Source organism: Ursus arctos, chromosome X (genome assembly GCF_023065955.2).
Source record: "Ursus arctos isolate Adak ecotype North America chromosome X, UrsArc2.0, whole genome shotgun sequence".
In the NCBI taxonomy this organism is placed as follows: Eukaryota; Metazoa; Chordata; class Mammalia; order Carnivora; family Ursidae; genus Ursus; species Ursus arctos.
In genome coordinates, this window is record NC_079873.1 from 118,559,113 (window position 1) to 118,585,442 (window position 26,330).

The 26,330-nt window shown below is 41.6% G+C and overlaps 1 protein-coding gene across 6 annotated transcripts; it reads left to right on the plus strand.

Annotated features, from left to right (window-relative positions):
- Positions 1-781: 781 nt before the first annotated feature.
- PABIR2 (PABIR family member 2) lies at positions 782-23,610 on the plus strand. 6 transcript variants are annotated; one of them, XM_026520633.4, is made up of 11 exons: positions 782-885; positions 1,674-1,917; positions 4,060-4,138; positions 9,074-9,130; positions 9,429-9,472; positions 9,557-9,611; positions 9,880-9,981; positions 10,339-10,424; positions 11,181-11,245; positions 13,606-13,702; positions 21,806-23,610. In XM_026520633.4, the coding sequence occupies exons 2-11, from the start codon at positions 1,820-1,822 to the stop codon at positions 21,873-21,875; spliced, it is 753 nt and encodes a 250-aa protein (XP_026376418.1). In that variant the 5' UTR covers positions 782-885; positions 1,674-1,819; the 3' UTR covers positions 21,876-23,610. The 6 variants fall into 6 exon arrangements, with proteins under 6 accessions (XP_026376418.1, XP_048069666.1, XP_026376416.1 ...); XM_048213709.2 differs by having other exon boundaries at positions 789-885; positions 11,184-11,245; XM_026520631.4 differs by lacking the exon at positions 21,806-23,610 and adding an exon at positions 20,830-21,518 and having other exon boundaries at positions 802-885.
- The last annotated feature ends 2,720 nt before the right edge of the window (positions 23,611-26,330 follow it).

Sequence of the window (26,330 nt, forward strand, 5' to 3'; positions counted from 1 at the left end):
CAATTTTTGCTAAATTTTGAAACCAATTTCATAACTATTAAATTTCCTCTATTTCTCCAAATGTATTATTAACACAATATAATACCATCTTTATCCCAGGGTCATTGAGGTAGTGAGGATTAAATGAGTTAATATTTCTAAAGCTCTTAGAATGGGGCTTAGCACACAGTAAGTGCTTTGTAGGTGTTCGTTAAGTAAAATAAATAATTTCAGGCCTCACACATGCTGAATGGTTATTGTTAGGGTCTCCGTAAATCCTAGAAAGAAAAAAAATTTGCTCTGCTACTTGTTCTTCAGGAGTTTTCATAATATCGTTGAAGCTAACAGTGCTTGTAAAATGGATGAGTGCTTGCCACTCGCTATATGAACTCTCATTAGATTCTCTTTATTTTTACACCATTGCTTTTGTTTTTCTTTTCCCTTTGGTCTAGCGCATCCAAATGGATTATCTGAAAAAAAAATCGGCCCCTCCAAAGACCAACAAAATCAAGGGGTTTAAGAAATGGGCGGAGATCACAGAGATCAGAGCAAACAAATTGGCATTGAAAAAAACCTGGAAACCGCAAGTTTCTATTTCCCATGAATACGGGCCCAAACTCCTCCGAACGAGGATGCTCCAGTGTCTCCAAACTATTGGTTCTTTTCAAAATCGGGCGCCAGGGTCCCCGGGCCAATGCCAGAGAGGAAGGCGCCGGGCCCCCTGGAAACGCTCCTCCCCTTTGGAAGAGCTTTGCGGGGCGGGGCTCCCACGCATGCTCCGTGCCCGCGGGCTCATTGGCGCGGCCGCCGGGCGCGTGCGCAGGACCCGATGGGTGCCCGGACGCGGAAGACCTGGCCCCGCGGAGGTTCCCGCTTCTGAAGCGTGGGAGGCGGAAGAGGCGGCAGGTTGTAGATTTTGGTCTTGGCCCCAAGGGGTTCCCCCGGGCCATTAGCACCCAAGAGAGGAAGAGGAGGCACCGCGGCGGCGGCTGAGGGGCCGAACCCCCACCTGTCCTCCAGGCGGGGAGGGGGGGTAGGGAGGGGAGAAGCACCCCTCACAGGGCTGAGGAGCCTCCGGGACCGGGTCCCAGAGCATGGGGGGCTGGACCGGGTCCCCGAGCATGGGGAGCTGGAGCCGTCGAGGCCACCCGGCCGGGCCCTGCCCGACTGTCAGCTTTTCGGTGCTAGCGCTGCCCGGGCAGCCGCGGTGTTTGTAGCCCGGCCCCGCTCGAGGTCGTCGGCCGAAAGATAGCAACATGAGTTCCGCCGCTGCCTAGTTTCCTCCCCCTCCTCTTCTCCCTCTGTCCGCTTCCTTCTCCTTCCTCTTTCCTCTTCCCCATACCTCGTCTTTTTCTTTCCCTCCTCGTGTTCCTCTTTTCCCTCCACCCTGCCCTCCTCCTCCCCCTCGATCCTCTTCCTTTCCCCCATCTTCTTCCTTTCCCGATCCTGTCTGTCCTCCTTTTACCCTCTCTGTTTTCCTGCTTTTCCATCTATCCGCTTTTCCTGCCTCTTGCTCTTTTCCCTCCATCCCTCTCTTTCCTCCATCCTCTTCCTTTATTCTGTCACCGTCCACCACCACCACCTCCCTCTCCACTAGCACCTTCCCGCCCTTCTCCCCTCACTCACTATCATCCTCCCCTCCTCATCCTCATCCTCGTTCCCTCCTCCTCCTCTCCTGCTTTTCTCCGCCCCAGCCCCCGCCCCCAAGCCTCCGCCCCTTAGCCCCCGCCCCCAGCTGCCAGTCCCCAGCAGCTCAGTCCTGCAGTGAGAGTCTTGGGAGTCCATAGCTAAGCACCAGGAGCTGAGCACTGTCCGCTGTGCCTGCCTGCAAGTCTTCAACATGGCTCAGGAGAAAATGGAGCTGGACTTTGAGCCTGATACATCTGATGGGGGCACCCTGAGGAGATCCAGCAGTGCTCCCCTGATCCATGGGCTCAGGTGAGGCGGGTTGGGGACGATGAAGTCCGGGGTTCAGGGGCTCCTCGACCCCCTGCAAGCAATCTTCCTTCCTTAAAGTGAGAGTTGGTGCTCGTTTGGGTTTTCTAAACTGAGGGGCTGGGGACTTGTTTGCTTAACAGTGACTTGGGTCCCAAGGTGGAGTGAAAGTTTGACCCCAAACTCTGGGAACTGTGGGAAAAATGGGGCCCCTTTACCTGGGGCTCTGTTGGCCCACTCTGAAAGGATCTACAAGACGCTTCTGGCTCTTCTAACAGGTTGCTTGCCTTGCCTAATTTACACCACTGAATGTCAGACTGAAGCCCCTGGAACTAGACTTGCAACTTGACACCTGTCTCTAAGAGCTGCTATTTCTAAGCTTAGTTTAGGAACCCTGGCATTAACAGAGCATTTACTTTAATAAATCACAATTTATCTAATAACTTGTAATCAAGTGGCGTGTTTATGGCACATTAAGTGATTTGTATTTGTTGTAACGTTTTCAGATCCTAAAACTGCCAGAAATGCATTCCAGTGAATAAAAAAAGGAACGGTGTCGTGTAGCTTAGGTCAGTGAAAATACAGATTTTAGAAAACAATGGAAAGACTCAACCCTTGAATTTTAGTGGTAGGGTCTTGTATTTTCATGTGAATAAGTCACCAGAGGGTCTATTTTAAGGTAGAATCTTACGGTAGTGAAGGTTAAATTGGCAGACCTCCTGAGCCTATTATATTTCAGTCCTATAAGTAGACAATTCATCTTAGTAAAGAGCTAATTTGCGAGACCCTGTAGAAATGGAATTAGTCCAAAAAAGGGGATGGGAGTAGAATTAGCCAAAATCATTCATCAAGCACAGTGAAGGCAAAGAAATAGGTAATTCTTGTCTATCAAACTGATTATACTATCTGTATTTTGGGGGGGAATGGAATTAACTCATTTTCTTTTATTAAATTTTGAAACTGAGGGAATGATGGAGTGACTGCTTTCCTAATGCTGTCTTCAGCTCTACATTTATTTTTGATTCTGTAGGAATAAATTGGTCTTTGGGGGTTGTCTTTTTAAATCTGGTAAGCAAGCAATTGCTAGGAGCTAGGGCGATCCTGCTGACCTGCATTTAGACTGTTGTAGAAGTAACACACAGTTTTTTGAATCAGGAATCAAGTAATTACTTGCAGGGTAGCATATGACAGAAGAAGGGGTCAGGAGACTAGACCTAGTCCCAATATTTCTCCTTAACTGTGATCACAGGTGAATCACTTAGCCTTTCTGAGTGTCTGTTTTCTCATTTGAAACTTAGGAGAGCTGAATTAGGTGATCTCAGTGGTCCCTTGAAGCCCAATTCAGTTCAGTCCTGAAAATCATTCTTGACCTCTTATCATGGGCATGGCACTCTGCTGGGCACTGCAGGGACATTATACAAAGAGGAACAAAAGGCCTCTACCACAGAATTTAAGACACATGCACACTTTTCTTTAATAAAAGGTAAAGTCAGTGTCTCAAGCATCTCATTTCCCATTGTGCTCTTTGGACTCAAAGGAGGGAATGATTGCATTAGGTTTGTGAATTGAAGAGAGGCTTCACAGAGAGTATTGCTTTGAATTGGGTGTTCAAGGAGAGGAAGGATTTGGGCCGATGGTGGTGGGAGGGAGGACACTGGAGAAAGAAGAGGCAACATGAGCAAAACTCCAGGCATGTTTATTTAGTTGCACAGCAGGTTCACAGGCAGAACACATATTTACGGCCATAGTGGGAGATGTGCTGTAGAACAGGGCTCCCCAGCCCTTCTCACCGTCATAGCACACAGAAAGCAGTAATATGTTTAGGTCCTCTGGGGTAAACAGATGAGGCTGCTCCTGTCTGGTGGGAACCGGTTTGGGGGCGTGAGCTCTGGCCAGAAGCAGCTGGAGGCAGCCAGTCTGGAGCTCCGCCCCGTACCTCTCCTAGCGCCCCCCCAACCACTTAGGAGCTCAGTATCTGGGCAAACCTGTGATCCACAGCACACCACCACGGAACCTCTGAAGAGGTCAGTGAGGAGTTTATTCATTGTATGAAATGAGGAGCCTTGGAAGATTTCATTGTTGACTAGAGAGTTGGCGGATATCTTAAATGAGAAGACATTAATAATTCTATTTTTATTTTTTTAGTGACCTTTCACAGGTTTTTCAGCCTTATACCTTTAGAACTCGGAGGAATAGTACAACAATTATGAGCCGTCATAGCCTGGTAAGTATAGAAGTAAGTATTTTTAGTGGTATGGATTGGGGAAAACACTTTCAAATGTAGTTACTCGTTCTTAAGATGATGTGCTATGCACCATTGTTCACAAAGGGAAAATACTATTTTACCTACCTTGCTCATGCTGTGGCCATTTTCAGCTTCTGGTGCAAAAAAAGAGATCTGGTTAAAGTTTTTTCCTAGCTGTGGGACTTTGTATTTTTAAAAACCATTCATTGTTTTGTTTGTCACTACTTGCATCATGGTTATGAGGTAAGTCAGGATTAACTTCTAAATGTGGCTGAGAAAAGGGGTCTTTATTTGTCCTAGGAAGCAAAAATCGTTTAGACAGTAGCAGAGTATTTATTTCTGACACATATCTGTTGGACAGTGTTATTTATCCAAAGTAAGATCTCCTTTATAATGCTTATATTTATATTCTCGGTAGAGTTGCCAATAGTGACTGTTTTATATAGCCAGAGCTGTCAGGGATCACCTTATTAGTTGGTCGCATTGGGAGAAATTATGATGAGGTTTTTTATATAGTAGCACTTCACATGCGGAGCCCACTTATCCAGGAGCTGCAGCGCTCTGGAAGACATCTGAGATGTAAGCAAACAGACCTCTGAATGGCTGCGCTTGATTTCCATAGTCTGTGCACAAAGGTTCATCAGTTTATTTATAGGGAGCCTCTCTGACCTCTGAATCATCTAAAATTTATGCACAATTATAATAAGCTTCCAACTCGGTAGTGTGGAGAAGCAGCAAATCAGAAGAGGTACATTCGGGTTTAAGGTATACTAATAGCTGCTAGCAAGGGAGGAGAGGGAAAAACTGAAAAGCAGAAAGAGGCTTTTAAAAAATTAGTCCGTGGCTTAGTACAAGGGCTAAGAGCCCGTTAATAGACCCTGAGGGTCTCGCTGGCGTAGAACTGTAAAATACTTGATGTTCTTAAAGATACCTGGGTCATTAACATTTTCTTAAATTATGGTAGTACCTATGCTTGTATGGTATTCTACATGTTACAGAGTCCTTTCATACTTTTCATTCTCATAGCAACCCGTGTGAAGTAGGCAGGACAAAAGATGTTTTTCCCAGTTAAAAGAGGCAGCAGCTAAGACTCAGCTGATAGAAGCGACTTGCTTAGAATCACATAATTGGTAAGCGGCAGAGCTGGGATTAGAATAGAGATATGCCAGTGCCATTCTGTTTGGTAAAATCTGTTTAAGAAAGGGGAAAAAAAAATACAACACTTTCAAGAAAGATTTCCAGCCAAAGTGGCTAAAAATACTTAAAGGGGAAAATGTTAGCTATCTGGAGGTTTGATTCACGTCACCTTCCCTGAGGATACTGGAAAATAGAATTTAATTTTGCTGTGTATATGAAAAATGTTTCCACTTGTTACACAGCTATGTTCCTGATATCAGTAGTAGAGCAAAGAAGGGAAAATGAATTTGCCTCTTTACACTTGACTTTGCTCTTTTCTGAGATGTGAAGATTCTTATCCACTCCGTCTAGGCTCTTCTCTCCCTACCCCTGACTAATACCTTTTCCTCTGGCTGCACTAAAATACCTGGTTTGCTGGAGGAGCCATGTTGATTCACTGCTCTTTGTTGATCCTTATGTTGTCTTTTCCTCCATCCCCTTCTCCTTTTGAGCTTTCTGGTTCGGGAAGCCTTCCGCAGCACCCTTTGGATACTTTTATCGCCACTGATCACACCTTATGTATTATATCACAATGTCCTCTATAAATCCTTTTTTAGAAGATTTTATTTATTTGACAGAGAGAGGGAGAGAGAATGAGCACACGAGGAGGGGGAGCAGCAGGGAGAGGGAGAGGGAGAGGGAGAAGCAGACTTCCCGCCGAGCAGAGAGCCCAATGCAGGACTCGATCCCAGGATCCTGAGATCATGACCTGAGCCAAAGGCAGATGCTTAACCCACTGAGCCACCCAGGCGCCCCCTCTATAAATCTTAATACACTTTCCTGTGTCTTGTATTAACCTGCCAGAAGCAAGGTGTGGAATGAAATGGAAAGGAGGGGACTGGCACGGGAAGACGTGCAGAGGTTGTTTCTTCATGATTTGACAACGGATTAGGTGTAAATGCAGGAAGAAGGAGGACTCCAGGGGACTGAACTTGTGTTTGTTAGTGACCAGGGGGAAAGTGTTGCCTGTATTACGAGTAGGGAAATTTCAAGGAATTGGTCATTTGAAGGGCCAGGAGATGCATTCTTCCTGGGCGTTTTGGGTTCAAGGTGCCACTTGCTCCGTGCTGTTCTCCAAAGCAACATTCTAATTTTGAAAAAATGTTCTGCAAGCTTCCTACACCTTTCGCTTTCGGCAGATGACCCTTCTCTGTTCACAGAGCATGCGGACGGCCATCTTGTATACATGGCAGCTTGCTTCTCCTGAAAATGTCTTTACCTTCGCGTGTGGCACTTTCTCCTAACGGTTCCTAGATTTTCTGAGTCTCCTGTCACTTTGCTTGGTCTGTTGTCTCCCCTCCAGTCCCTTCTTCCCTGGCTTTTTTGCTCCCACTTTCTTCTGACTCACACATCTGATATCTAGAACACAAACTTGTCTTTTTTTCATAGTTCTCTCTTTCCCTGGTTCCCTTCCACCCCTCTGAGCTTTCACAGAGCTTAATCCACACCACACTGCCACTCATTCCTTGTCTCCTAGTTGCTTGCCAACTACTCAGCCAGTTCGTGATCTCGCTACCTCTATCACCATGCTATTAAAAAACTGTTTTCAGGGGCTCCTGGGTGGCTCGGTAGGTTAAGCCTCTGCCTTCGGCTCAGGTCGTGATCTCAGGGTCCTGGGATCGAGCCCCACGTCAGGCTCCCAGCACAGTGGAGAGCCTGTTTCTCCCTCTCCCTCTGCCCACCCCCTGCTCGTGCTCTCTCTCGCTCACTCGCTCGCCTGCTTGCTCTATCTCAAATAAATAAAATCTTTTAAAAAAATGTTCTTGGAGGGGTGCCTGTGGCTCAGTCAGTTAAGCGTCTGACTCTTGCTTTCGGCTCAGGTCATGATCTCAAGGTCCTGGGATCGAGCCCCGCTCAGGCTCTGCACTCAGTGCAGACTTGGCTTGTCCCTCTCCCTCTGCTCCTCCTGCTCATGCATGTGCTCTGTCTCTCTAAACTAAATAAATAAAATCTTATTTCTTGCAAAATAAGTCACTGGTGACAACTTGATGCCAGTGGCAGGGGCCTCTTTCCTTACCCCACTTGAGCTCTTTGCTTAACACCATTAACCAGCACCCTCCTTGAGGTGCTTGGCTTTTTTCTCAGCCTGTACATTAACACTTGTTTCCAGTACTAGATGTGGCATTGTTCTTCCCTGTCCCCCTCTTGAGTCTTCTTTCCACTTCTGCCTGCATTGACAAGTTGTACATCATATAGACGCAGCGTCTAAATTTCTGACTTTCTCTGCCATCAGCTTTCTGCAATCTTTGGCTTTTCTGATGATTTCGCAGCCTCTGGGGTTTCTTTTGTTCTCTGATGGACACAGCCATGCTCTCTTCCATGGTATCCTGTTAGTCTTTCCTGCCTTATTTACTTGCCTAGTAGCTTAGTGTTTTTCTTTCTTTTTTTTAAAAAAAGATTTATTTATTTGAGAGAGTGAGCGAGAGAGAGCACGCAGCAGCAGGGGTAGGGGGCAGAGGTAGAGGGAGAGAGAATCCACAAGCAGACTCCTGGCTGAGCAGGGAGCCCGATGTGGGGCTCCATCCCAGGACCCCAAGATCACGACCTGAGCCGAAACCAAGAGTCGGTTGCTTAACCGACTGCACCACCCAGGCGTCCCACTTAGTGTTTTTCAAATGGCCTTTATTAAGAGTTTACCAGTAAACATCTATTAGTTTTCTAGTGGTAAAAAAAAAAAAACTTAGAGGATTTTATTCCTAAAGGTTTTCTATTTTCAGAGCCTAGGAGAGGAAAAAGTAAGAGACAAGGGTAGGTACTGAAGAGATATCCTTTGAGGTAAAATCATATTTCAGTGTAATACGTTAAAAAATTTCACCCGAATTAGCTTTTGCCTAAAAAACTTGGAGCAGTTGATCACCATTTTATACTACTCACTACGTTAGGATTTTTAGACATTTTATTAGGATAGGGTCTCTTGTAACAGGGTCGTGGTTTTTCATGGTTTTATAGCACTGCAGGTTTATTTGCATTTAATTGGGAAAGAAGTAGCAGTTGTTTACATTATGACTGTTAGAACCCCGTAAGAGCTGTGGAGATGAAGTGTACCTTTTGTTTTGTGATCAGATTGTATTTTGAGGGAACGTAATTTGGCCCCCCCAAATCATTTGTCAAAAAATGATGATCTAAGGAAAAGCAGCAGTTATCTGAAAAATACACATTGCCTTCCACATTGATTTTTTTTAACTAGTAAGTAGAGTTTGCAGTGATAGTGGTAGTGACCAAATTTTAGAATTGATTTCGGTCACACAAGCAAAATCTTCTTCTTGCAGTTTTAAAGTGTTTTCGATCAACCCTGATCATAGGCAGAATATTGTACTGGGCTTCCGAGCCTATCTTCCTCCATTGGTGCATTGGTGCTAAAATGACTAAAATCAATTTTTTTCTTTCCCTTCTTACCTAGTTCCTTGTTTTAGATAAGTGGGGTAATGGATATTTCCAAGGCCTGGAATCTTTTTTTTTTTTTTTTTTACGTAAACGTACACAGCCCTGCATTCATTTGGGGAAAGTGTTAAAGTCAGTGCCTGTCTAGCGACAGATGGTGCTTTGAGGTTGGACACCTGGTGTACTTTCCAAAGACTGAATGTCCTGCCTCTAGTGCGTTAACGTTCAGTGATCTAAAGAGCTACATCTCTGAGAAGAATATGAAATCTTATCTGGGAGGAGATTGGACTCTGGGACTGACAGCCGACTGCTGCTTTGTGATTCAGAAAATAGTAAATGTTTACTTTTCCTTTCCAGTTGCTGTCATCCTCGCCTAACCGTGTTCCTAGTAGCAGACTGCATCAGATCAAAAGGGTAAATTTTACTTCTTAGCTCAGCTACAATTGTCTGAATTGTCCACTTTGATTTTATGTTCATTCTGAAGATTTAGCCATTAAACGTGAGTCAGGCTGCCACTCTGGGTAGCCACAGACAGTTGGACATTCTTCCGAGTGTGCAAGTGAAACGCAGATGTGGCGGGGGTGACAGTCTTAGAATGTTCTGCCATGCTGTGATGATGTCAAAGAAGGCAGGAAAGTCTTTTAAAATTTTCTTCGAAGTAGAGAACCATGTGGATAAATACTGTGTTTTCAGCCCATGTTTGTCTTTGCAGGAGGAGGGCATGGATATGATGAACAGGGAAACTGCACATGAACGGTTAGTGCTTCATAAGAACAGGGCCTAGCCTGATGTATGTCTTGTTCCTGAGCACTGATGGCCTTTCATTTCTGTTTGTTTTAGGGAAGTGCAGACAGCAATGCAGATAAGCCAATCATGGGATGAGAGCTTGAGCCTGGTAAAGTTAATCCCATGTTTGCTTGTTTTTTTATTTTCTGGAAATCTTTATGTTGTTCATTGGCTTCGTTAATTTTTTTCATACCCTTCTGTCCCCCCCGTTTCCAAATTTGTATTCATTTTTGATCTCTGCTTTTCCACCAGAACATGAGATTGCAACTTTTTAGAGTCTGTACATTTCTATTCCAAAAATATGGGCGTGTTGAATAGTAAAGGGCTGCGATGTGCTGGATTGTGAATTATGAGGAAATAATGCTTTATGTTTACAGAGTGACAGCGATTTTGAGAAGCCAGAGAAACTATATTCTCCTAAAAGGATTGACTTCACTCCAGTTTCTCCGGCACCGTCACCCACCAGAGGATTTGGAAAGGTAGGCTCATTGACAAGATGTTAACTGTCTTTCACACACTGAGCTGTTTACTCTCTAAAACACACACACACACACACACACACACACACACACACACACACACACACACACACCCCCGCCTCATTTGTAAAGAATCCGATGACTAGGAGGAAAATTAATGAAAGTCTATGATAGTAACTTGAAAAAATTGTCTATCAATATATGTATATATTCTCGTGTGTGTGTGCACGCACGCGCCTATGTATAGATATACACGGACAGCTAAGCAATTCTAAGGATGTTGTTTCTATTATCTTGAGAACCCTTTGAAAGCTGGAGCACTAGAGCTATGTTAATAGTAAATATGTGTTTTTCTAGCAATGTTTTTCACCGTCCTTACAAATGTTTGTGAGCAGCAGCGGGCTGCCACCAAGTCCTGTTCCTAGTCCAAGACGCTTTACCCGGTAAGTGAACCTGCTTTTCAAAAATTTGTCTCTCCTGATGAACTTTTCTCCCAGCATTTTCTTACTGGAAATTTTCAGACAACAAAATTGAACACAATGAGCATCCATATACTACCTATCACCTATATTCTACCAGTGACATTTTACCAGCCACATACATACACACACACACACACACACACACACACACACACACACACACACTAATATATCCTTTGTAAGGATAAGGGAAAAAAAGGTAAGATTGTAGACCAGTCAAATCCAAATAACTTTTTAATAAGGTTTATCTTAAAAAAAAAAAACTGTTGTAGATACCTTATCTTATAGAATGCTTTTTAAAAATAGCTTAAGTGGCGCCTGGGTGGCTCAGTCATTAAGCGTCTGCCTTCAGCTCAGGGTGTGATCCCAGGGTCCAGGGATCGAGCCCCACATTGGGCCCCTCTGCTGGGAGCCTGCTTCTTCCTCTCCCACTCCCCCTGCTTGTGTTCCCTCTCTCGCTGGCTGTCTCTCTCTCTCTCTGTCGAATGAATAAATAAAATCTTTAAAAAAAATAAAAATAGCTGAAAACGTCGTGTTGTTTCAGAGTGCCATAGGCCTGCTCACATCACGTTTTGGCATTTCAGTTCCGCAACTTACAACACAGGCATTTTCAATTGTTCTCTAGATGACTGTCAGTTTTATTGATTTATTTGGTGGGCTCGAACATTTATCTTGCATCTAAGAAGCACTTTACATCCTCCTGTTTATTCTTTGAAGCAGGAGGAGTCAGAGCCCAGTCAAGTGCATCAGGCCCAGTGTTCTTGGTCCTCTGAAAAGAAAAGGTAAGCGTCACACTTCTGATACTAAGCCTAGTTGAGCTTGAATGACAAATTAGTATTTGTCTGAAATCAGCTCAAGGCATGATTCCTTTTTTCCTAAAGAAATGTGAAATATTCTATCCAACGTATGCTTTACGGATTCTAAATTTTGCAAATTAGTTATCTGATACCGTCTATGTTTTTTGCACTTCATAACTGAATCTTATTCATATATTCATATTACCAATATATATTCCAAAAATTTTGCCTCTCAGTGATCTGAATAGAAAACAGATGCAAGTTAATACGTTGCAGAAGTATGTGCTTATGTCCTAGTAAATAGGTCTCTAAACGTGCTGCATATTCAGATATAAGCCACCACCAAATTATGCCTCCCAGAGAGAGACTGCCTCATGTTCGAGTCCATAGGGTTTTTGATATCATGGGGTGCTCGTAATTACCTTATTTTGAACCACAGGGTACTAAACTAAACTGATCTTCCTTGGTGCTAGTTTCAGATGCCTGTGAGGGCCCCTGATGGTGTCTGTTTTAAAAAGGGACAAAAAATGAACATAGGTTGAGTCATTATTCCTGGGGCTATACCCATATGATTGCAAGTGTCGTATGTCATTTTAAACAAGAGTTTTAACCATAATTTTGAAAAAGCAATTCAGCAAGTAGTTTCTTTGTGCAGATCACCTTTGGGGCCAAGAAAATAGTCCCTGTCCTAATACTAGGTAAACAGATACTTGCAGCTTTGGTAGAAACTTTTCACCAATAGCATACATGCACAGAGTCAAAAAGTATGATATTTCAGATATCTTAAAATTAAAAATGGTTTGCTCTGGAAAATACGTTTTGATATGGTGACAATGTTTGTATTTAGTGAATGAGTTTTATTTTATAAACTAGTAGTCTTTTACCTTAATACTGCAAGGAATTATTTACAATACTAAGAACCTTCTCAGGAGCTGTTAGGTGAAAATAGCACCTGGAAATTAAAGCCATTATTACTGTTATTATTAATTTTGGATATATTGCAGGAAGTCGGTGGAATTAGTACGGTTGTTCAGTTTCAAAGCTATTCCAAAATATACCAGCAGATGGAGGAATTCTTTGCTAAAAAGGGCTAAAGTCTTTTGCTAATGGGGTGCTGTTGAAAACCCAGCAGTAGCTTTTTTTTTTATAATAATATTTTTTTATATTATGTTAGTCACCATACAGTACATCCCTGGTTTTTGATGTAAAGTTCCGTGATTCATTAGTTGCGTATAACACCCAGTGCACCATGCAATACGTGCCCTCCTTACTACCCCCAGCAGTAGCTTTTAAAAGCTCCATATTAAAGCATAGCAAAAGCAATAAAAATATAACCTTTCCTGATTAGTAATTTTCAGAATAGCTCCAGAAGAAAGATAATATGAATTAATTGATAACATGAGGGAAAAAATGAATGTTGCATTTGTTCTTGCTTGATCTTTTTCCATCAGAAGAATCTTACATGGCTCTTAAGTTCACAGGTAATAATTTCCCACTGGAGCATATAGTTAGGCCCAAGAATTAAATTTTATTTAATATTCCATTTTAAAGCTCAGATAAGGAGCCTCAAAACTAAGGTATTTGTGTGTTTTAAATCATAGCTTATTTGGAAAGGGGTTTTTTCTGTCTTGACTGAAGGTTTTTAGTCTTTGCACTCCTGGTAGCAAAATGTTGTTATTCTGATTGCTGCAAAGTTTTTCTGCTACCTTATAGATGTTCTGAGATAATCTATAAGATTGAGGTAGGCAGTACAACACCAGTTTTGTGAATGGATTAATAATTGCTTTCAGTTACAGATGAGCATTCAAAGTTACTTTTTAAAATGTTTATTTTCACTAAGTAGTCTAAAGCAACCTTTGATTTATACATCGTTTATTAGACTACATACTTTTTTTAACCTATTTGACTCTGACTCAGGAAATACTCTGATATTAAAATAATATAAAATTAGTAGTCTTTACGAGTTCTCTAGGGATAAATCATTATTCACTGTGAGCTTCAGCTGTTTGGGGATTCTTTATTTCTGCTGGGGTAAGCCTTGATTCATTTTGCCCGATGTAGTCTGTGTTCTGCTCTTCTATTAAAGAACATGACTATATCCGTAGCAGGTTAAATAAGAAGGAGGTTTTTGTTTTTTGTTTCTTCTTTTTTTTTAGGGCTGCTTACTTTTTGGTTGAGGTTAAATGGAAGTATATCTTTTCCACCTTAAAGCATGTGGAAAAACAGCTTTGAAGTGGCTTGACGAAGTATTCTGAGGTTTTAGTTAAACAAAGGTCATCCCATTTTAGCACCATGCCAGTATCTGTAGAATTGTTTTACGATAGCATCATCTCTTTCTGTTTTAGGTGAAATGGAGACAGAAAGCCAGCCCAAGAGGCTCTTCCAAGGCACTACCAGTATGCTGTCTCCGGAGGCTGCGCAACTGTCCGATCTCAGTTCATGGTAAAAAATGAAATCAAATCCAAAGGATGTTAGGGTATGAGCTATTGAAAAAGAGCCACATCAAAAGTTCATTGGGATTATTTGAGATAGTATTCCGCTTTTTATTCATGCTGTATGGAGGGGAAAGCTCCGTGGAGGTACAGATACTTAACGACTGAGTGAAAAAAAGCAGATCATTTGAAAGTCATTGAGTACTCCTTTGGAAGTGTGTGTATGTTTTTGGCACCTTCACCTTCCTTCCTCGCTCCTGTTAGGTCAGCGTCTCTCAGTAGGTGCTAATGGTATGGGAGAGCGGCAATAGCTGGATGGCGTTAGAAAGAGGTTCTGGGTTGCGGTGGATAAAGTGCATTGACTGTAGCTGCTCTGCCTGCATTTTGTATTATATCCCTTTGACTTAGCAGAGAATACCAGCGTCCTCTGAAGCATGCATTTTCTATAGCATTTTCTGATGTTACAAAATCTTTCTGAAATTTTTGGGGTGTTCTGTCACAATCCTATCTAAGGTTTTGTTTTTTAGTATGAAAACAAGTGTTAGTATACACTTCCTGATTCTTGTAGTCTAGTTACGTAATTTTTTTTTTTTTTTTAGCCTTACTCATCCGAGTTTAGGTATCTAGCTTAAGGCCCTTCAGTGTTCTTGTACAAAAGTTAACTTCTTCATATACCTGAAGTTGAGTACTTGGATGCTGACATACATATTGGAGGGAAGGGGAAGGGGTAGTGGCAGTGGCCAGGTAGTATTTTGAAATCAGTACATATTTCTTTTTTTTAAATATTTTTTAAGGATTTTATTTATTTATTTGAGAGAGAGAGTGAGAGAGAGCACAAGCAGGGGGAGCAGCAGAAGGAGAGGAAGAAGCAGACTCCCCACCAAGCAGGGAGTCCAATGTGGGGCTCAATCCCAGGACCCTGGAATCATGACCTGAGCCGAAGGCAGATGTTTTAACAACTGAGCCACCCCAGCTCTCCTCCGTACATATTTCTTTCTTTTTTTTTTTTAAGAGAGATTCTTTTTTTTAAAAAAAGATTTTATTTATTTGACAGAGAGAGAGCCAGCTAGAGAGGGAACACAAGCAGGGGGAGTGGGAGAGGAAGAAGCAGGCTTCCACCAGAGGAGCCTGATGTGGGGTTTGATCCCAGAATGCCGGGAATCACGCCCTGAGCCGAAGGCAGACGCTTAACGACTGAGCCACCCAGGCGCCCCCTCAGTACATATTTCTAATCAACTCACTGAGCGCCTGTGTTCTAGACATAACTGTGTAGTGCCTTTCAAGACTTTTTGTTTCCTGAGTTTTATAGCTGAGAATCTTTTTTAAGAGCCCAAAAGTGCATTCACTTTAAAAATATAAAGATGGTGTCCTCTAAATGGAAGAATTGTGCACACCACTTACAAGGTATAAGGATTAGTGATTCTGTCTTTCCAGATCACGTATTTATTGTTTTGTGTAAGATAACCTGTACTTCTAGTTGACCAAGAAGTCACGGATTCTTCTAGTTTATTAGACTCGTTGATCAGTACTGTTCTAACCTTGGAACAGATGCCTTTTAGATTGTTCTAGCTATTTTCAGCCCCACAGTCTCTCTTCTCTCTCATCTGTGTCTGGCTTTGGTAGCTCAGTGTGCTAATTTTGGTATAGAGTGCCTTTCCAGGTATGTAGATGATTGCAAAGAGAAAACTTCTAGAGCTTGTCAAGAGGACTAGTGGATGAAACTCTATACTTAGTGGAAACTGCCTATCACTTTTATGGTAAAGTGTGTTTTAATATAGGCACATGATATTATAAATAGCTTTGCTTACCCAGTTGCTAACCAAGTAACCAAGTTAGGGAAAAGATAGGGAAGCATTTTGCCAAGCCGAAAACATACAGGGTGAAGTGATTTTTTAAAAAATTATTGTCATAGACTGACCCTACAAGGTGCCATAAAACAGGTTCAGACAAATAAAGAAGAAAGGAAAGAGAAAGATCTGGGACTTCCCAAGGGTCCTCACCCCTTCCTTGTCCAGACGTTTATTCCTCTGAATAGCAAAAGCTCAGTTGTCAACAATGGTGGCTATGGTGAGGGTCCTATTTCTGTTGCCACTACTCCCATTCTTTCTCCTTAGAGCTGTGACTAGCTATGAGAGCCCTGGGGCCATCGACATTGGTGATCAAGGGCACTTTTGATCCATAAAGACAAAAAGTGTTGCCTCTCCCTGGAAAGATTTGCTTTATTCGTGGCCAGTCAGAGCAGTAACAAGCCAACATGTGGCTTAAGTAATAGATTAAAAAGAAATGTATTTCTCCAAATTCACAAAACTATGTGTGAAAGACATTTAAGCAATTAAGCTTTAAAAGATGTTTTCAGTAAGTTTGTAGCATCTGGGCTCGTGAGGGTACTAAAGCTTAAAATTGCTCTGACTTTTGGGACACCTTGTATCCTAATATTGCTGACATTTTTGTCTGCAGTGAAGAGATTTTAAACAAGAGTTATTCATGATTTGTAAAAATTGGATCCTGCTTTTTTTCTTTTCTCTGTAATGCAGTTTCATTGATCAGACATCCGTATTCTTAGAAATGGGGACAGAGACAGAGACTAGCTGTATTCTGGTTTCTTTTGCCAAGGGTAGCCAGTCTACTTGATAATCAAGGAAACCATTTTTATACATTTTAGGGAGCAGAAAAGGTACCGGATCATTAGTAGATGGTATCTCATCGTTTCAGTTGTCGTAGTTTGTTCCCTGCCCCACCCCACAAAGGAAAGACGGGTTTTAAAACCTTAAGTAAAACTTTATATATTAAATAACAGTCTTTAAACTCTGACATCTTGGGGTGCCTGGGTGGCTCAGTCGGTGAAGCGTCTACCTTCGGCTCAGGTCGTGATCCCAGGGTCCTGGGATGGAGCCCCACGTCGGGCTCCTTACTCAGTGGGGAGCCTGCTTCTCCCTCTCCCTCTGCCTGCTGCTCCCTGTGCTTGTGCTCTCTGTCAAATAAATAAAATCCTTTTTAAAAAAGAATATATTTAAAAAAATAAAACTGACATCTTTGAAGTATAAATTAAACATGAAGTTTGAGTATAGACTATTTGGGGTTTGTGTCCAATGTGGCAACTGCTGCCCAAACGAATAGTAGGCCCGCTCTTGATAGCATATTTTTTGCTAGTTGTAAACTCTGAAACCTTTGCCAACCAAATCCGGGGAACGTTGTCAACCACAAGGCAGGAATTAGGTCATTCTGCAATTAGTTCTTCGGAACCTCAAGAATTTGATCATAGCTCGGAAGTATACCTTTCCATGGCGCGTTGATTCTTTTCGTGTGTTGGGGACTCTTGTTCTGCTTCTCGTTCTTTTGGGAACAAGGTTATCTGTTTTGAGGGCCACTAGCCATGTAGGTTAAGTGATAGTCTGTTTCTCACACAGGAGAGGAAAAGTTCTCCTATGAATTTCTTGCCCAGTGCATCAGTGTTAGTGTGACTGCTAATTTAACCTTTATAGTTTTATTTGAACATTTTTCACTAGATTTCACTTAGTGATTTTTCACATTATTTTTAATTGTATATGTGTCATGGCAAGAAAATTTAATCAGGAATATGTGACGTGTACAAAGAATAAGAATCATGATTTGTTTAATAATAGAACCGTATACACATATACCTTAAACGTGTTTAAGTGAGCAGCTTAGACATCTGTGCTGGTATGTTTAAATTCCTATCCCCAAGGGGACTATGGAAATGATTAAATTTAAATGAATGATCTTAAAAACTTAGAAGTTATGCAGAAATGTAATGTTGGATCTTTCTAAGATAAGATAGTAGAGACCAGAAAAGCAGGCCTGTAGTCTTAGCTTGTACCAGAGTCTGTGCAGGGGTTGATAGGGCCGTGGCTAATTTCTAGTGCCTTTACCTGCCTGTCCTTAACCCGATAGAACCCAGTTTATTGACTGGACAAGGCACAAAGTGGCTCAACCAGATGTATTATAGCACGAGTCACACTGGACATCCTGATTTTGTTCTTACTTTATCATTTGAGTGTTTTAATAATTCTCTTACACTTTCACCCTTATTTTTTTTTCGACTGAGGGCTGTACCTTAATAGTCATAAGTATTTTTGGTTGTGTGGTTCAGATATTGCATCAATATGTATACTCAGTGGGGGGAATGAATTAGAATTAGTTTATTTTTGATTCGTGCATTCCTATGTCCAGTTCGAACTGTCTAGGTCCTTTGCTTTCCTTGCATTGTCTGGCTTTCAGCCATTAGTCTGAGGCCCATTAACGCCTCCATCAGAGCTTCAGCTAGGGAAGGAAAAAGATAAAGTCAAATCGGACCATACTTTGTTGCTTTTAGAAGGCCTGGTAGAAGGTTTAATAACGAACGCTGTGGAAGTCACTTTTGTTCAGGGATCTCTCTCTGAATAAAAAAATCACGTAAGTCTTGGCTTTACATGGATTTACCAACAGTGGGTAATCTATGACCTGTAGTCTCTGCTTCCATGACCATGTGTTGTAGTGTCAGATTTATTAGAACAGAAACTAGAGTTTAGTGAAAATACCTGGTAAACGGTTTACCAAGTTCTGAATCTCAATTCAGCTGGAGGCTAAATGTAAGTATGTTATTTTACTATTCATGAACACAATTTTTCCTATGTTCATATTTAATAATAGAGAAGAAATTCCTGAAAAGGAATACGTGAAACAAAGTGTTCAGATTTGTATTCTTTTTTTCTCGGCAACTTCTTGGTAATTTCCCTGTTAGCTGATTTTTCTTAAGGTAATCAACCGTGTTAGATGAGCGCTTTCTCCTCATGAGCGTGTTCTGTGTTTTTGAATGAATACAGGATTCACCTTAAGCAAGCAGGTCTTGTTACAAATGGAGTCTTTTAACCCAGGGCTCACCATAAGTCTGGTGGTTGGAATAAGAAAGTCTTTATTTATATTCAGATTATCTGCTTGGTGGCCAAATTTTAATCTAAGCCTGTTTCTTCCTGCCAAGTAGCACAGAGCGTGTCCTTCGGCTGCCCGGCCAATATGTGCTTTAGGAAAGTAAATTCATTTTAATATTAGTCTAGGCAAAATGCTGCAGGAGGAAAAATCACATATGTTCCAAAGGCAAATATAAAGGTCTTTTGATTTTCCAATGCCTTAGATTATCTGTGTAACTTTCTTTCAGTAGTTTGAATAATTCATATTTTAGACCTATTTTACCATTGGGTTGAAAAAATAGCAGTGCCAGCTAAATTTTCCGAACTTCTTACTTAAAAGTGCTGTTATTAATGATGCATTTCACAGCAGTGAGCATAGAGTGGGAGTACCGTGGACTGTACTGTTTCCATTTTTATGTTTACTTTTCCAAAGTTTATTTGTATTCTGTCTCCACCTAAAAACAATCCACAGGCAATAGAAAAATAGCAGAGAAGTGGGGGGAGAGGGTTATATGTTGTTGAGGTAGGGGGTAGAGTATAGGGCCTAGAAACTTCCAAATGTACCATGGGTTGCTTAACACCGGAAGTGTATTAACTTGGAGATCCATAAAAGTGATCATATTAAAGACTCCTAATACTTAGCCTCAGAGCATATTAGACTAGGGTGGGCTTTTATAAAAGAGCTAGTGACCAGACTTCAGCTAGAACCCATATTTCCTGATTCATTATTCCTTCTCCAATTCTATGCTTGCTTCCCTTTTCAAAATTAAAAAGTGTGTGTAAATCCTAAAACTGCCCGACTACCTCTCCAGCTTTGTCTCTCCTTGTGTTCTCACTCTCTGTACTTAAAGCCACACTAGCCTGCTTTCGGCTCCTAAAACTACCCTTGCTTCCTCTCAAACCAGAGCTAGTTAATGCCTACTCGTCTTTCAGAGGACAGCTCAAGTATCACTTTTGGGGAACGTGTTCCTTCCTGTTCCTCCAAATTAGATCAGGTTACCCATGTTATATACTCACAGAGCCCTTTGTATCTCGCTTGTATTGCTTTGATCAAAAATTACATATGTATTAGCATGATTACTTAAATGTCTGTCTCCCGCACTGTACTGTAAGTTCCATGAGGGCAGGGACCATGCCTATCTTAGACGCCATCGTATTTCTAATACCTAGCATACTTCCCGCACTTGGCAGGTACTCGGTAAATATTAGAATAAGTGAAGGAGTGAATTCAGGCCAGATATATAGAGCATAGAACTTATATGTTGGATTGATGGGACTCGGAAAGGCAGCCTGGTGCGAAATTGTGAAGGCTCTTAATTGTGAATACTGAAGGATGAAGCCAGTTTACGAAGCAGGCCATATGGATGGTCGACAGCCACGAGAGCCTGGGCTGGATGGGTAAGGCATCCCTGGGCTGGATTCTAGAGGCTCTGATGCCCAGATCAGGAGTTTTGATGGAAGGATGGGAGCAGAAGCTAACTATCAGAATCAAAGAGGCAAATGGAGGGTGAGGGTATTGGGTCCCATGGCTATAGAACATTCCTTTTAGCAGCCTAACTGGGTAGTAACTGAAGGAGGCTTGTAGAGATATCAGGGACACTTTTGGGTTCTGAAAGTAAGAGAAAAGCAAACTGTGTCAGAAATTCATCACATGAGAAGAATATAAAAGACAAACAGTGGAGGGACAAATTAGAAAAAAAAATGTGTTTGAATTGAAGGCATCTTGGGAATGGGGAAGTGGTCAAATCTAGAGTAGTGGAACGACCGTGTTCTCGAGTGGAGGAACCATGAAGCGGTGTACTTACTAGAGTACTTCAGACGGTCCAGGGTACCTCAGTGAGTAACCAGTCCTCTTACTCGAAGGCTGATGAGAAGGGAAGAGGACAAATCTAAGGATAGCAATCTCTTGAGCTGAAGGTAAGGGAACTCCCTCACCCAAATCATGACACATCAAGAGGAATGCTTACTGTATGTTGGACGTTCTGGTGCCTCCAAGAGAGCCGTAAAGTGATACAGAACCTTGAACGTCCTACTTTGGATTTCTGTGACCTTGTTTTTGCAGGTATCCGAATAGAGTACATTATGTAGTTCATTGCTGTTGCTTATGCTTTTTATTATTTACAAATGCTCTTACCGATGTGTGAGTTCTTGAAACTGTGTCATTGCATGTTATGTTTACCTTGACCCTGATAGATGCATCTGCTTATAATTCTTTTTGCTTTGTCCTCAGTTCAGATATTTTGGATGGCAGTAGTAGCAGCAGTGGCTTATCCTCAGACTCACTGGCTAAAGGCAGCACAACCGCAGAGTCTCCAGTAGCATGCTCCAACTCATGCTCTCCGTTCATCTTGATGGATGATCTCTCACCCAAGTGACTTACCCATTTCTGATTCAGCGTTTTAACTGCTGTTCCTTACGTAAAACATTCAGTGAGGAACGCAGAGAACTTTGATCCCTAATGAGGATTAAAGTGTGACAGACTTAAAAACAAAAACAAACCATTTTGATGCCATTCTTTTTGGCATCGCTCTTCTCTAAAGTTCAATTTTACGAGTGTAGTGACCTTACTTATGTCTCTTTTTGCTGATCTCATTTTGGATCTAGTGACTAAATCTCCAATACTCATTTTCGATTGATTAGAGTATATCTATATTTTTTTCCTCAGTGCCTCTGAGGGCACCTATTGTAGAGTCTATACGTTTAAGGAAAGCACTGATGTGTATTTTCAACAGTGGTTCTTTTTCCCAGCAGTGACACGACAGCTAAAGTTGATCAGAAATTCTCTTGCTTGAGAGATTTGGTTTTTTGTTCTGTTCTGTTTTGTTTTGTTTTCTGTTGACCTACATAGTTTCAAATTTCTTTATTTCACAATAATAGATGGATTGCTTTCGATTATATTAAATTTTTATTTTTCTGCATCAGCTTAAAGTTCATCATTTTGTTTCCCTTTCCTGTTTGAGCTGCTTACTTGCCATTTCTCACAGCGGGGAAGAAACACATAGTCGCTTTCATTACTATCCATATCGCTTCTTTGCTGGTGGAGTGTATGACGTGAGGATTGATTTTAGTGCTGAGAATGTAAATGGACTTGACAGGATGCCTGGATGACTCACCACAGGTTCTTATGCCTTAGCCACCACAGTTGATATTTTTCTCCCCAAACCTGTTCCCCGAAGGAATATATAAAATATTATTAATGTTTCTAGGTGGTGTTATCAAGGAGAAGAGATTCCTGCCTTGACCAGATGTGTGGAGCATCTACAAATGAATGAATAATGTTATTTACACACAGAGCACTGTGTAGAAAAGCGTACATGGAGCTTGACAGCTTGTTTCGGGTGGTATTATGAGGCCTGAGGTGCCTCGGGTTACAGTGTTGTGCTGTAAAGTTGGATGTCATAAGGTAGGGGAGAAAAGGGGGCTTTATGTGTCTGATTGCCACATACTGTTTCGATTGCTGCTTTTTTTTTTCCTGATTACTTTTTTGTCATTGGATTTGTTGGTTTTGTCGCGTGGTGAGTGCGTGCTGCTGCCAACTGTGTTTGGGTTATCGTGTTGCCACCAGAGTCCGAATCCAGTTCTTGTTGATGCTGCCTCCTAGTAAGGGCAGTTTAATATCTACGAGGAAGCTTTTAGGAGCTGAAAAAGTCGATGTTACTGTGCATTTTGCTTTGAAGAAGCTGTTTGAGCTGTGAACAGTGTACATGATAGTAAGTCTGAAGTACTATAAGTTATTTAATTTTTAAAAGAGGAAAATCCTGATAGAGCTATTTAAAAAAAAACAACAAAAAACCGAGTGTAATCTATCGTTGTGTTATTTATTATTTAAAACTGTGTAAAGATATCTGTTGTGCTAGGTTTCTTTTAATGTTCAGACATCGTGGTTGGATCGTCTGTGTTTAATATGCAAATTTGCCTGCTAGGATCATAATATTCCACTTTTGAAATGAACGTAAAATGAAAACTACTGCCTCTGTGTCCTTTGAAGGCAAAGATTCTTGAATTTTAATGGAAGATGATGCGCTTTGAGGGTCCTCACAGAGTAGTCCTACTGTATGGCTTGAAGGGAAATCTATCCTCTTGGACTTACAAGAGCGCATCACTTAGCTTGCAGTAAGTAGTTCTGTTCCCGCATCAGATGTGATGTTGATTTTAAACTGTAATAACCACCACGATGGCCATTAATGGCTTGATTTCTCCTATTGCTTTCACCTGTGCAAAGTCCATTACCTTTCAAGCCTAACATAAGTGTACATATTATGAGGCGTGTTCCCTAGCGTGCCATTTTAAAGAAAAACTACTTCGACGGTATTCAGTGTAGCTCTTCTGTTCCTGAAAGAACCACGTTCAGATGTTTCTGCCCATATAATGCCGAGAGATGGTTTTCTCTTTTACAGGATATTTATCCACCTTCGCCCTACTGTCTTCTTTGCCTTAAAGGGATACTTTTGGCCATGATTTTTTGGCTCTAATTAGGACTCGTAAGAAACAACCTTCGGAATGTGATGGTATTTAAATTTCTTTTTGAAATTCAGCGGTGGGTGAGAATTGGGACAGGAAAATGAAGTTGTTAACAGTACTAGGAGACGAGATGAGTCACTTCATCATTTAAACCGAGGTTCGTTTTTATTGATCAAATTGACTAGAAAGTTAAGTTTTATGCAGGGATCGTTTTGGAATAAATAAAAGATAGAGATGCTAACCTTCAGATGAGCTTTGTTGACAGTACCCCTTTATTTTTATATGAAGTCTAATATTTGAAAAGTGGTCATTATTATAAAGTAAAATTCTCTCTTATTCTAATATATCATATTTCAGGCTTCTATTTGAAAGCAAGTACAAGAGATGATCTGATAAGAAAATCCTATAGATGCTCTTTTTGCTTGACTAACATATAATCATACTGTGTTTCTTGATAACTGCTTTTGGAATAAATAGGAAGTTTTGTGAAATGCTGACCTTGTGTTATCTTAGAATGCAAATTTAATAAAGTGTGTACACATGCATAAAATTCTGTAAAAGTTTTTCACGTCTGTCTCTTTTATCCTTATTAATAATTATTTTCTGCCTCCATGTCCCAGTATCGCATGTTCTGTGTCTAATTGCAGTCAAGTTTGAAGTAAAATGATACCAAGGAGCACAGAAGAATAGCTGCATTGAAGTTTGGGCCATTTCCAAAACAAAAAGAAACCTCTCCGCATAATCTGTCAAACTTTCACGAACATTTGGTAGAATTGGACAATTTAGACAGTTTTTGCCAAGGCCATACATATTTCTTATTTTCAATTTTTTTTTCCTACAGGTTCCAAAACAGTTTAGTCTTATGAATAAGCTGGGGGGGTTGACAGGTGAAAAACGAAAGCCTTTTATGCATGACTCAGGTTCTAAACACTCAGTTTTCTTTTCAGTATCTTAAAAACAGGAACTGGGATATTTCACACTTAGGGAAAAGTGGCAAGAATAGCACGAGGAATTCCTGTGCATCCTTCACCCAGGTTCCCTTAATTGTTAACATTTCACCACGTGCGCTCTATCATTCTCTCTCTCCCCCTCTCCCATATGTGTGAGTAAGTACTTAAGTATTCACATGTTTTTTCTGAACCATCGGAGAAGTTACTGAAATGATACCCCATTACCCTTGCCTGCTTCAGTATATTTTCTAAAGACTATTTAGGACATTCTACAACAACCATATTACAGCTATCAAAATCAGGAAATTACCTTTGATACAAAGCTACCATCTAATCTAGAGACTCCATTCAAATGTTGCCTGTGGTCCCAATAATGCTCTTTTAGCCAAAAGGAAAAAGATCTTCTGACCAGGAATCAATCCAAGATTATGTGTTACACTTTGTTGTTAGGCGTCTTTGATCTCCCACAATCTGGAAGTCCCCCAGCCTTTCCTTTTGTGATTTTCCTATTTTTTTGAAAAGGTCTGGCCAATTTTGAAAATGTCCCTCAATTTAGGTTTGACTGATGTTTCCTAGTTATTAAGTTCAGGTTACGTGTTCTGGGCCGAAATACCACAGAAGCGATGCTACATTCAGTGTATTGTGGGAGGCACATGATGTCATTGTCCTATTACTGGTGATGGTAACCTTGATCCTTCAGTTAAGGTGGTGTCTGCCAGATTCCTGTACAGTTAATGTTTTCCCTTTGAAATTAATAAAATAACTTTGTGCGGAGATGCTTTGACAGTATATAAATAATCCTGTTTCCTCAAACTTTCACTCACTAGTTTTAGTATCCATTGATCTTTCGTGCCTGATGGTAGTAGGATGGCGACCTGATGGTGACCCTCATTCTGTCATTGTTTCTACATTTATCCGTTGGCATTCTACTGTAAAAAAATTTCCCTTCATTTATTTGCATCAGCGTGGACTCGTGGACTCCTATTTTAGTCAGTGGGTTTTAAATCATTTTCATTATTGGGGCGCCTGGGTGGCACAGTTGGTTAAACGTCTAATTCTTGATTTTGGCTCAGGTCACGGTCTCAGGGTTTTAAGATCGAGCCCTGCGTGGGGCTCTGCTCTCAGCTCAGAGTCTGCTTGAGATTCTCCCTCTCTCCTCCCCCCCACATATGCGTGGTCTATCTCTCAATAAATAAATAAAATCTTTTTAAAAATCATTTTCATTATTTTGATATTCACATCTCGGATTTGGACAGCTGAGAGCCCCTCCAGGCTGGCTCCTGTGTCCTTTTGACAGATCTCAGGTTTTTTTGAGCAGTGTTTCACTACCTGGCTTAAGATGTCCCAGAGTCATACTTTCTTTGCCCCAGCCTTGGGATCAGACATTTCTCTAAGGAACCCCAATTCCTTTTAATGGAAAATGGTATTTCAAAGCCAAGGTGTAGGCACTAAGTATAATCATTGCTACCAGGGCATCGTGGTTTAAAGGCTTTCTCAGAGAAGAAAATCTATGTAAATGTGTGTGTATACACACACACACACACACACACACACACTTCTGTTCATCTATTAAAAATGAGTTTAAACTGGTACCTCCAATTCCAGTTCAACACCACAGGGTTCCTTCCAGTGTCCACCCTATCCATATTTGTAACTCCGTTCTCTGATAGGGACAACCCTGGTTCCCTTTATCCTCAATATGACTGCTCATTTCCCCCTGTATGTAAACAATTTCTGACCCTGGCTGCCTCCTCAGCCCCAGCCACCTCCTTGCGCTGACCCTGATGCCCCTCCAGTCCCACCAGCCCTGGCTGCCTCTGTGGTAGGGGAAGGGAAAGGGAAGAAGGGTTACATCCTCAGGCTTTAAATATCCCCCTGGCTCATACCTATCCCAGCTACCACTCCCAAGCTCCTCTTCCTCTGTGTTGAATGGTTCACAGCTCAGGGATTTCTTATGTTCGTCAATCTGACAATACGTACTGAGCCCTGTGCTGGGAACTAAATGCAGATTACGTTCGTGCCTTCAAGTAGACCAAGCATTAGAAGCACTGGTGTTGTGTGAGGCAGAGTGTGAAGGGGAACACGGAGAGAGAGCACCTAACAGAACCTGGGCTGCGCTTCCAGAATGCTTGCCCCGAGAGGTAACCCGGAAGCTGAATCTTGAAGTACAAATCTGGGGCGCCGGTGGGAGTCCGGCGGAGGGAAATAGGACACAGGTGCTATCATCACACAGCGAGAAGTAATTTGCTAATAGAATAAAATGAGGCCGGAGAGAGAAATGGGGGCCACATGTGATCTTTTAGGATCCGAGAGTCGGCTT

Excerpts from the sequence above, each read along its gene's own strand:
- PABIR2 (XM_026520631.4), top strand. The coding sequence starts at position 1,820 with ATGGCTCAGGAGAAAATGGAGCTGGACTTTGAGCCTGATACATCTGAT. Across the intron at positions 1,918-4,059 it reads CCCCTGATCCATGGGCTCAG|TGACCTTTCACAGGTTTTTC; the intron begins GTGAGGCGGGTT and ends TTATTTTTTTAG. Across the intron at positions 9,131-9,428 it reads GACTGCATCAGATCAAAAGG|GAGGAGGGCATGGATATGAT; the intron begins GTAAATTTTACT and ends TTGTCTTTGCAG.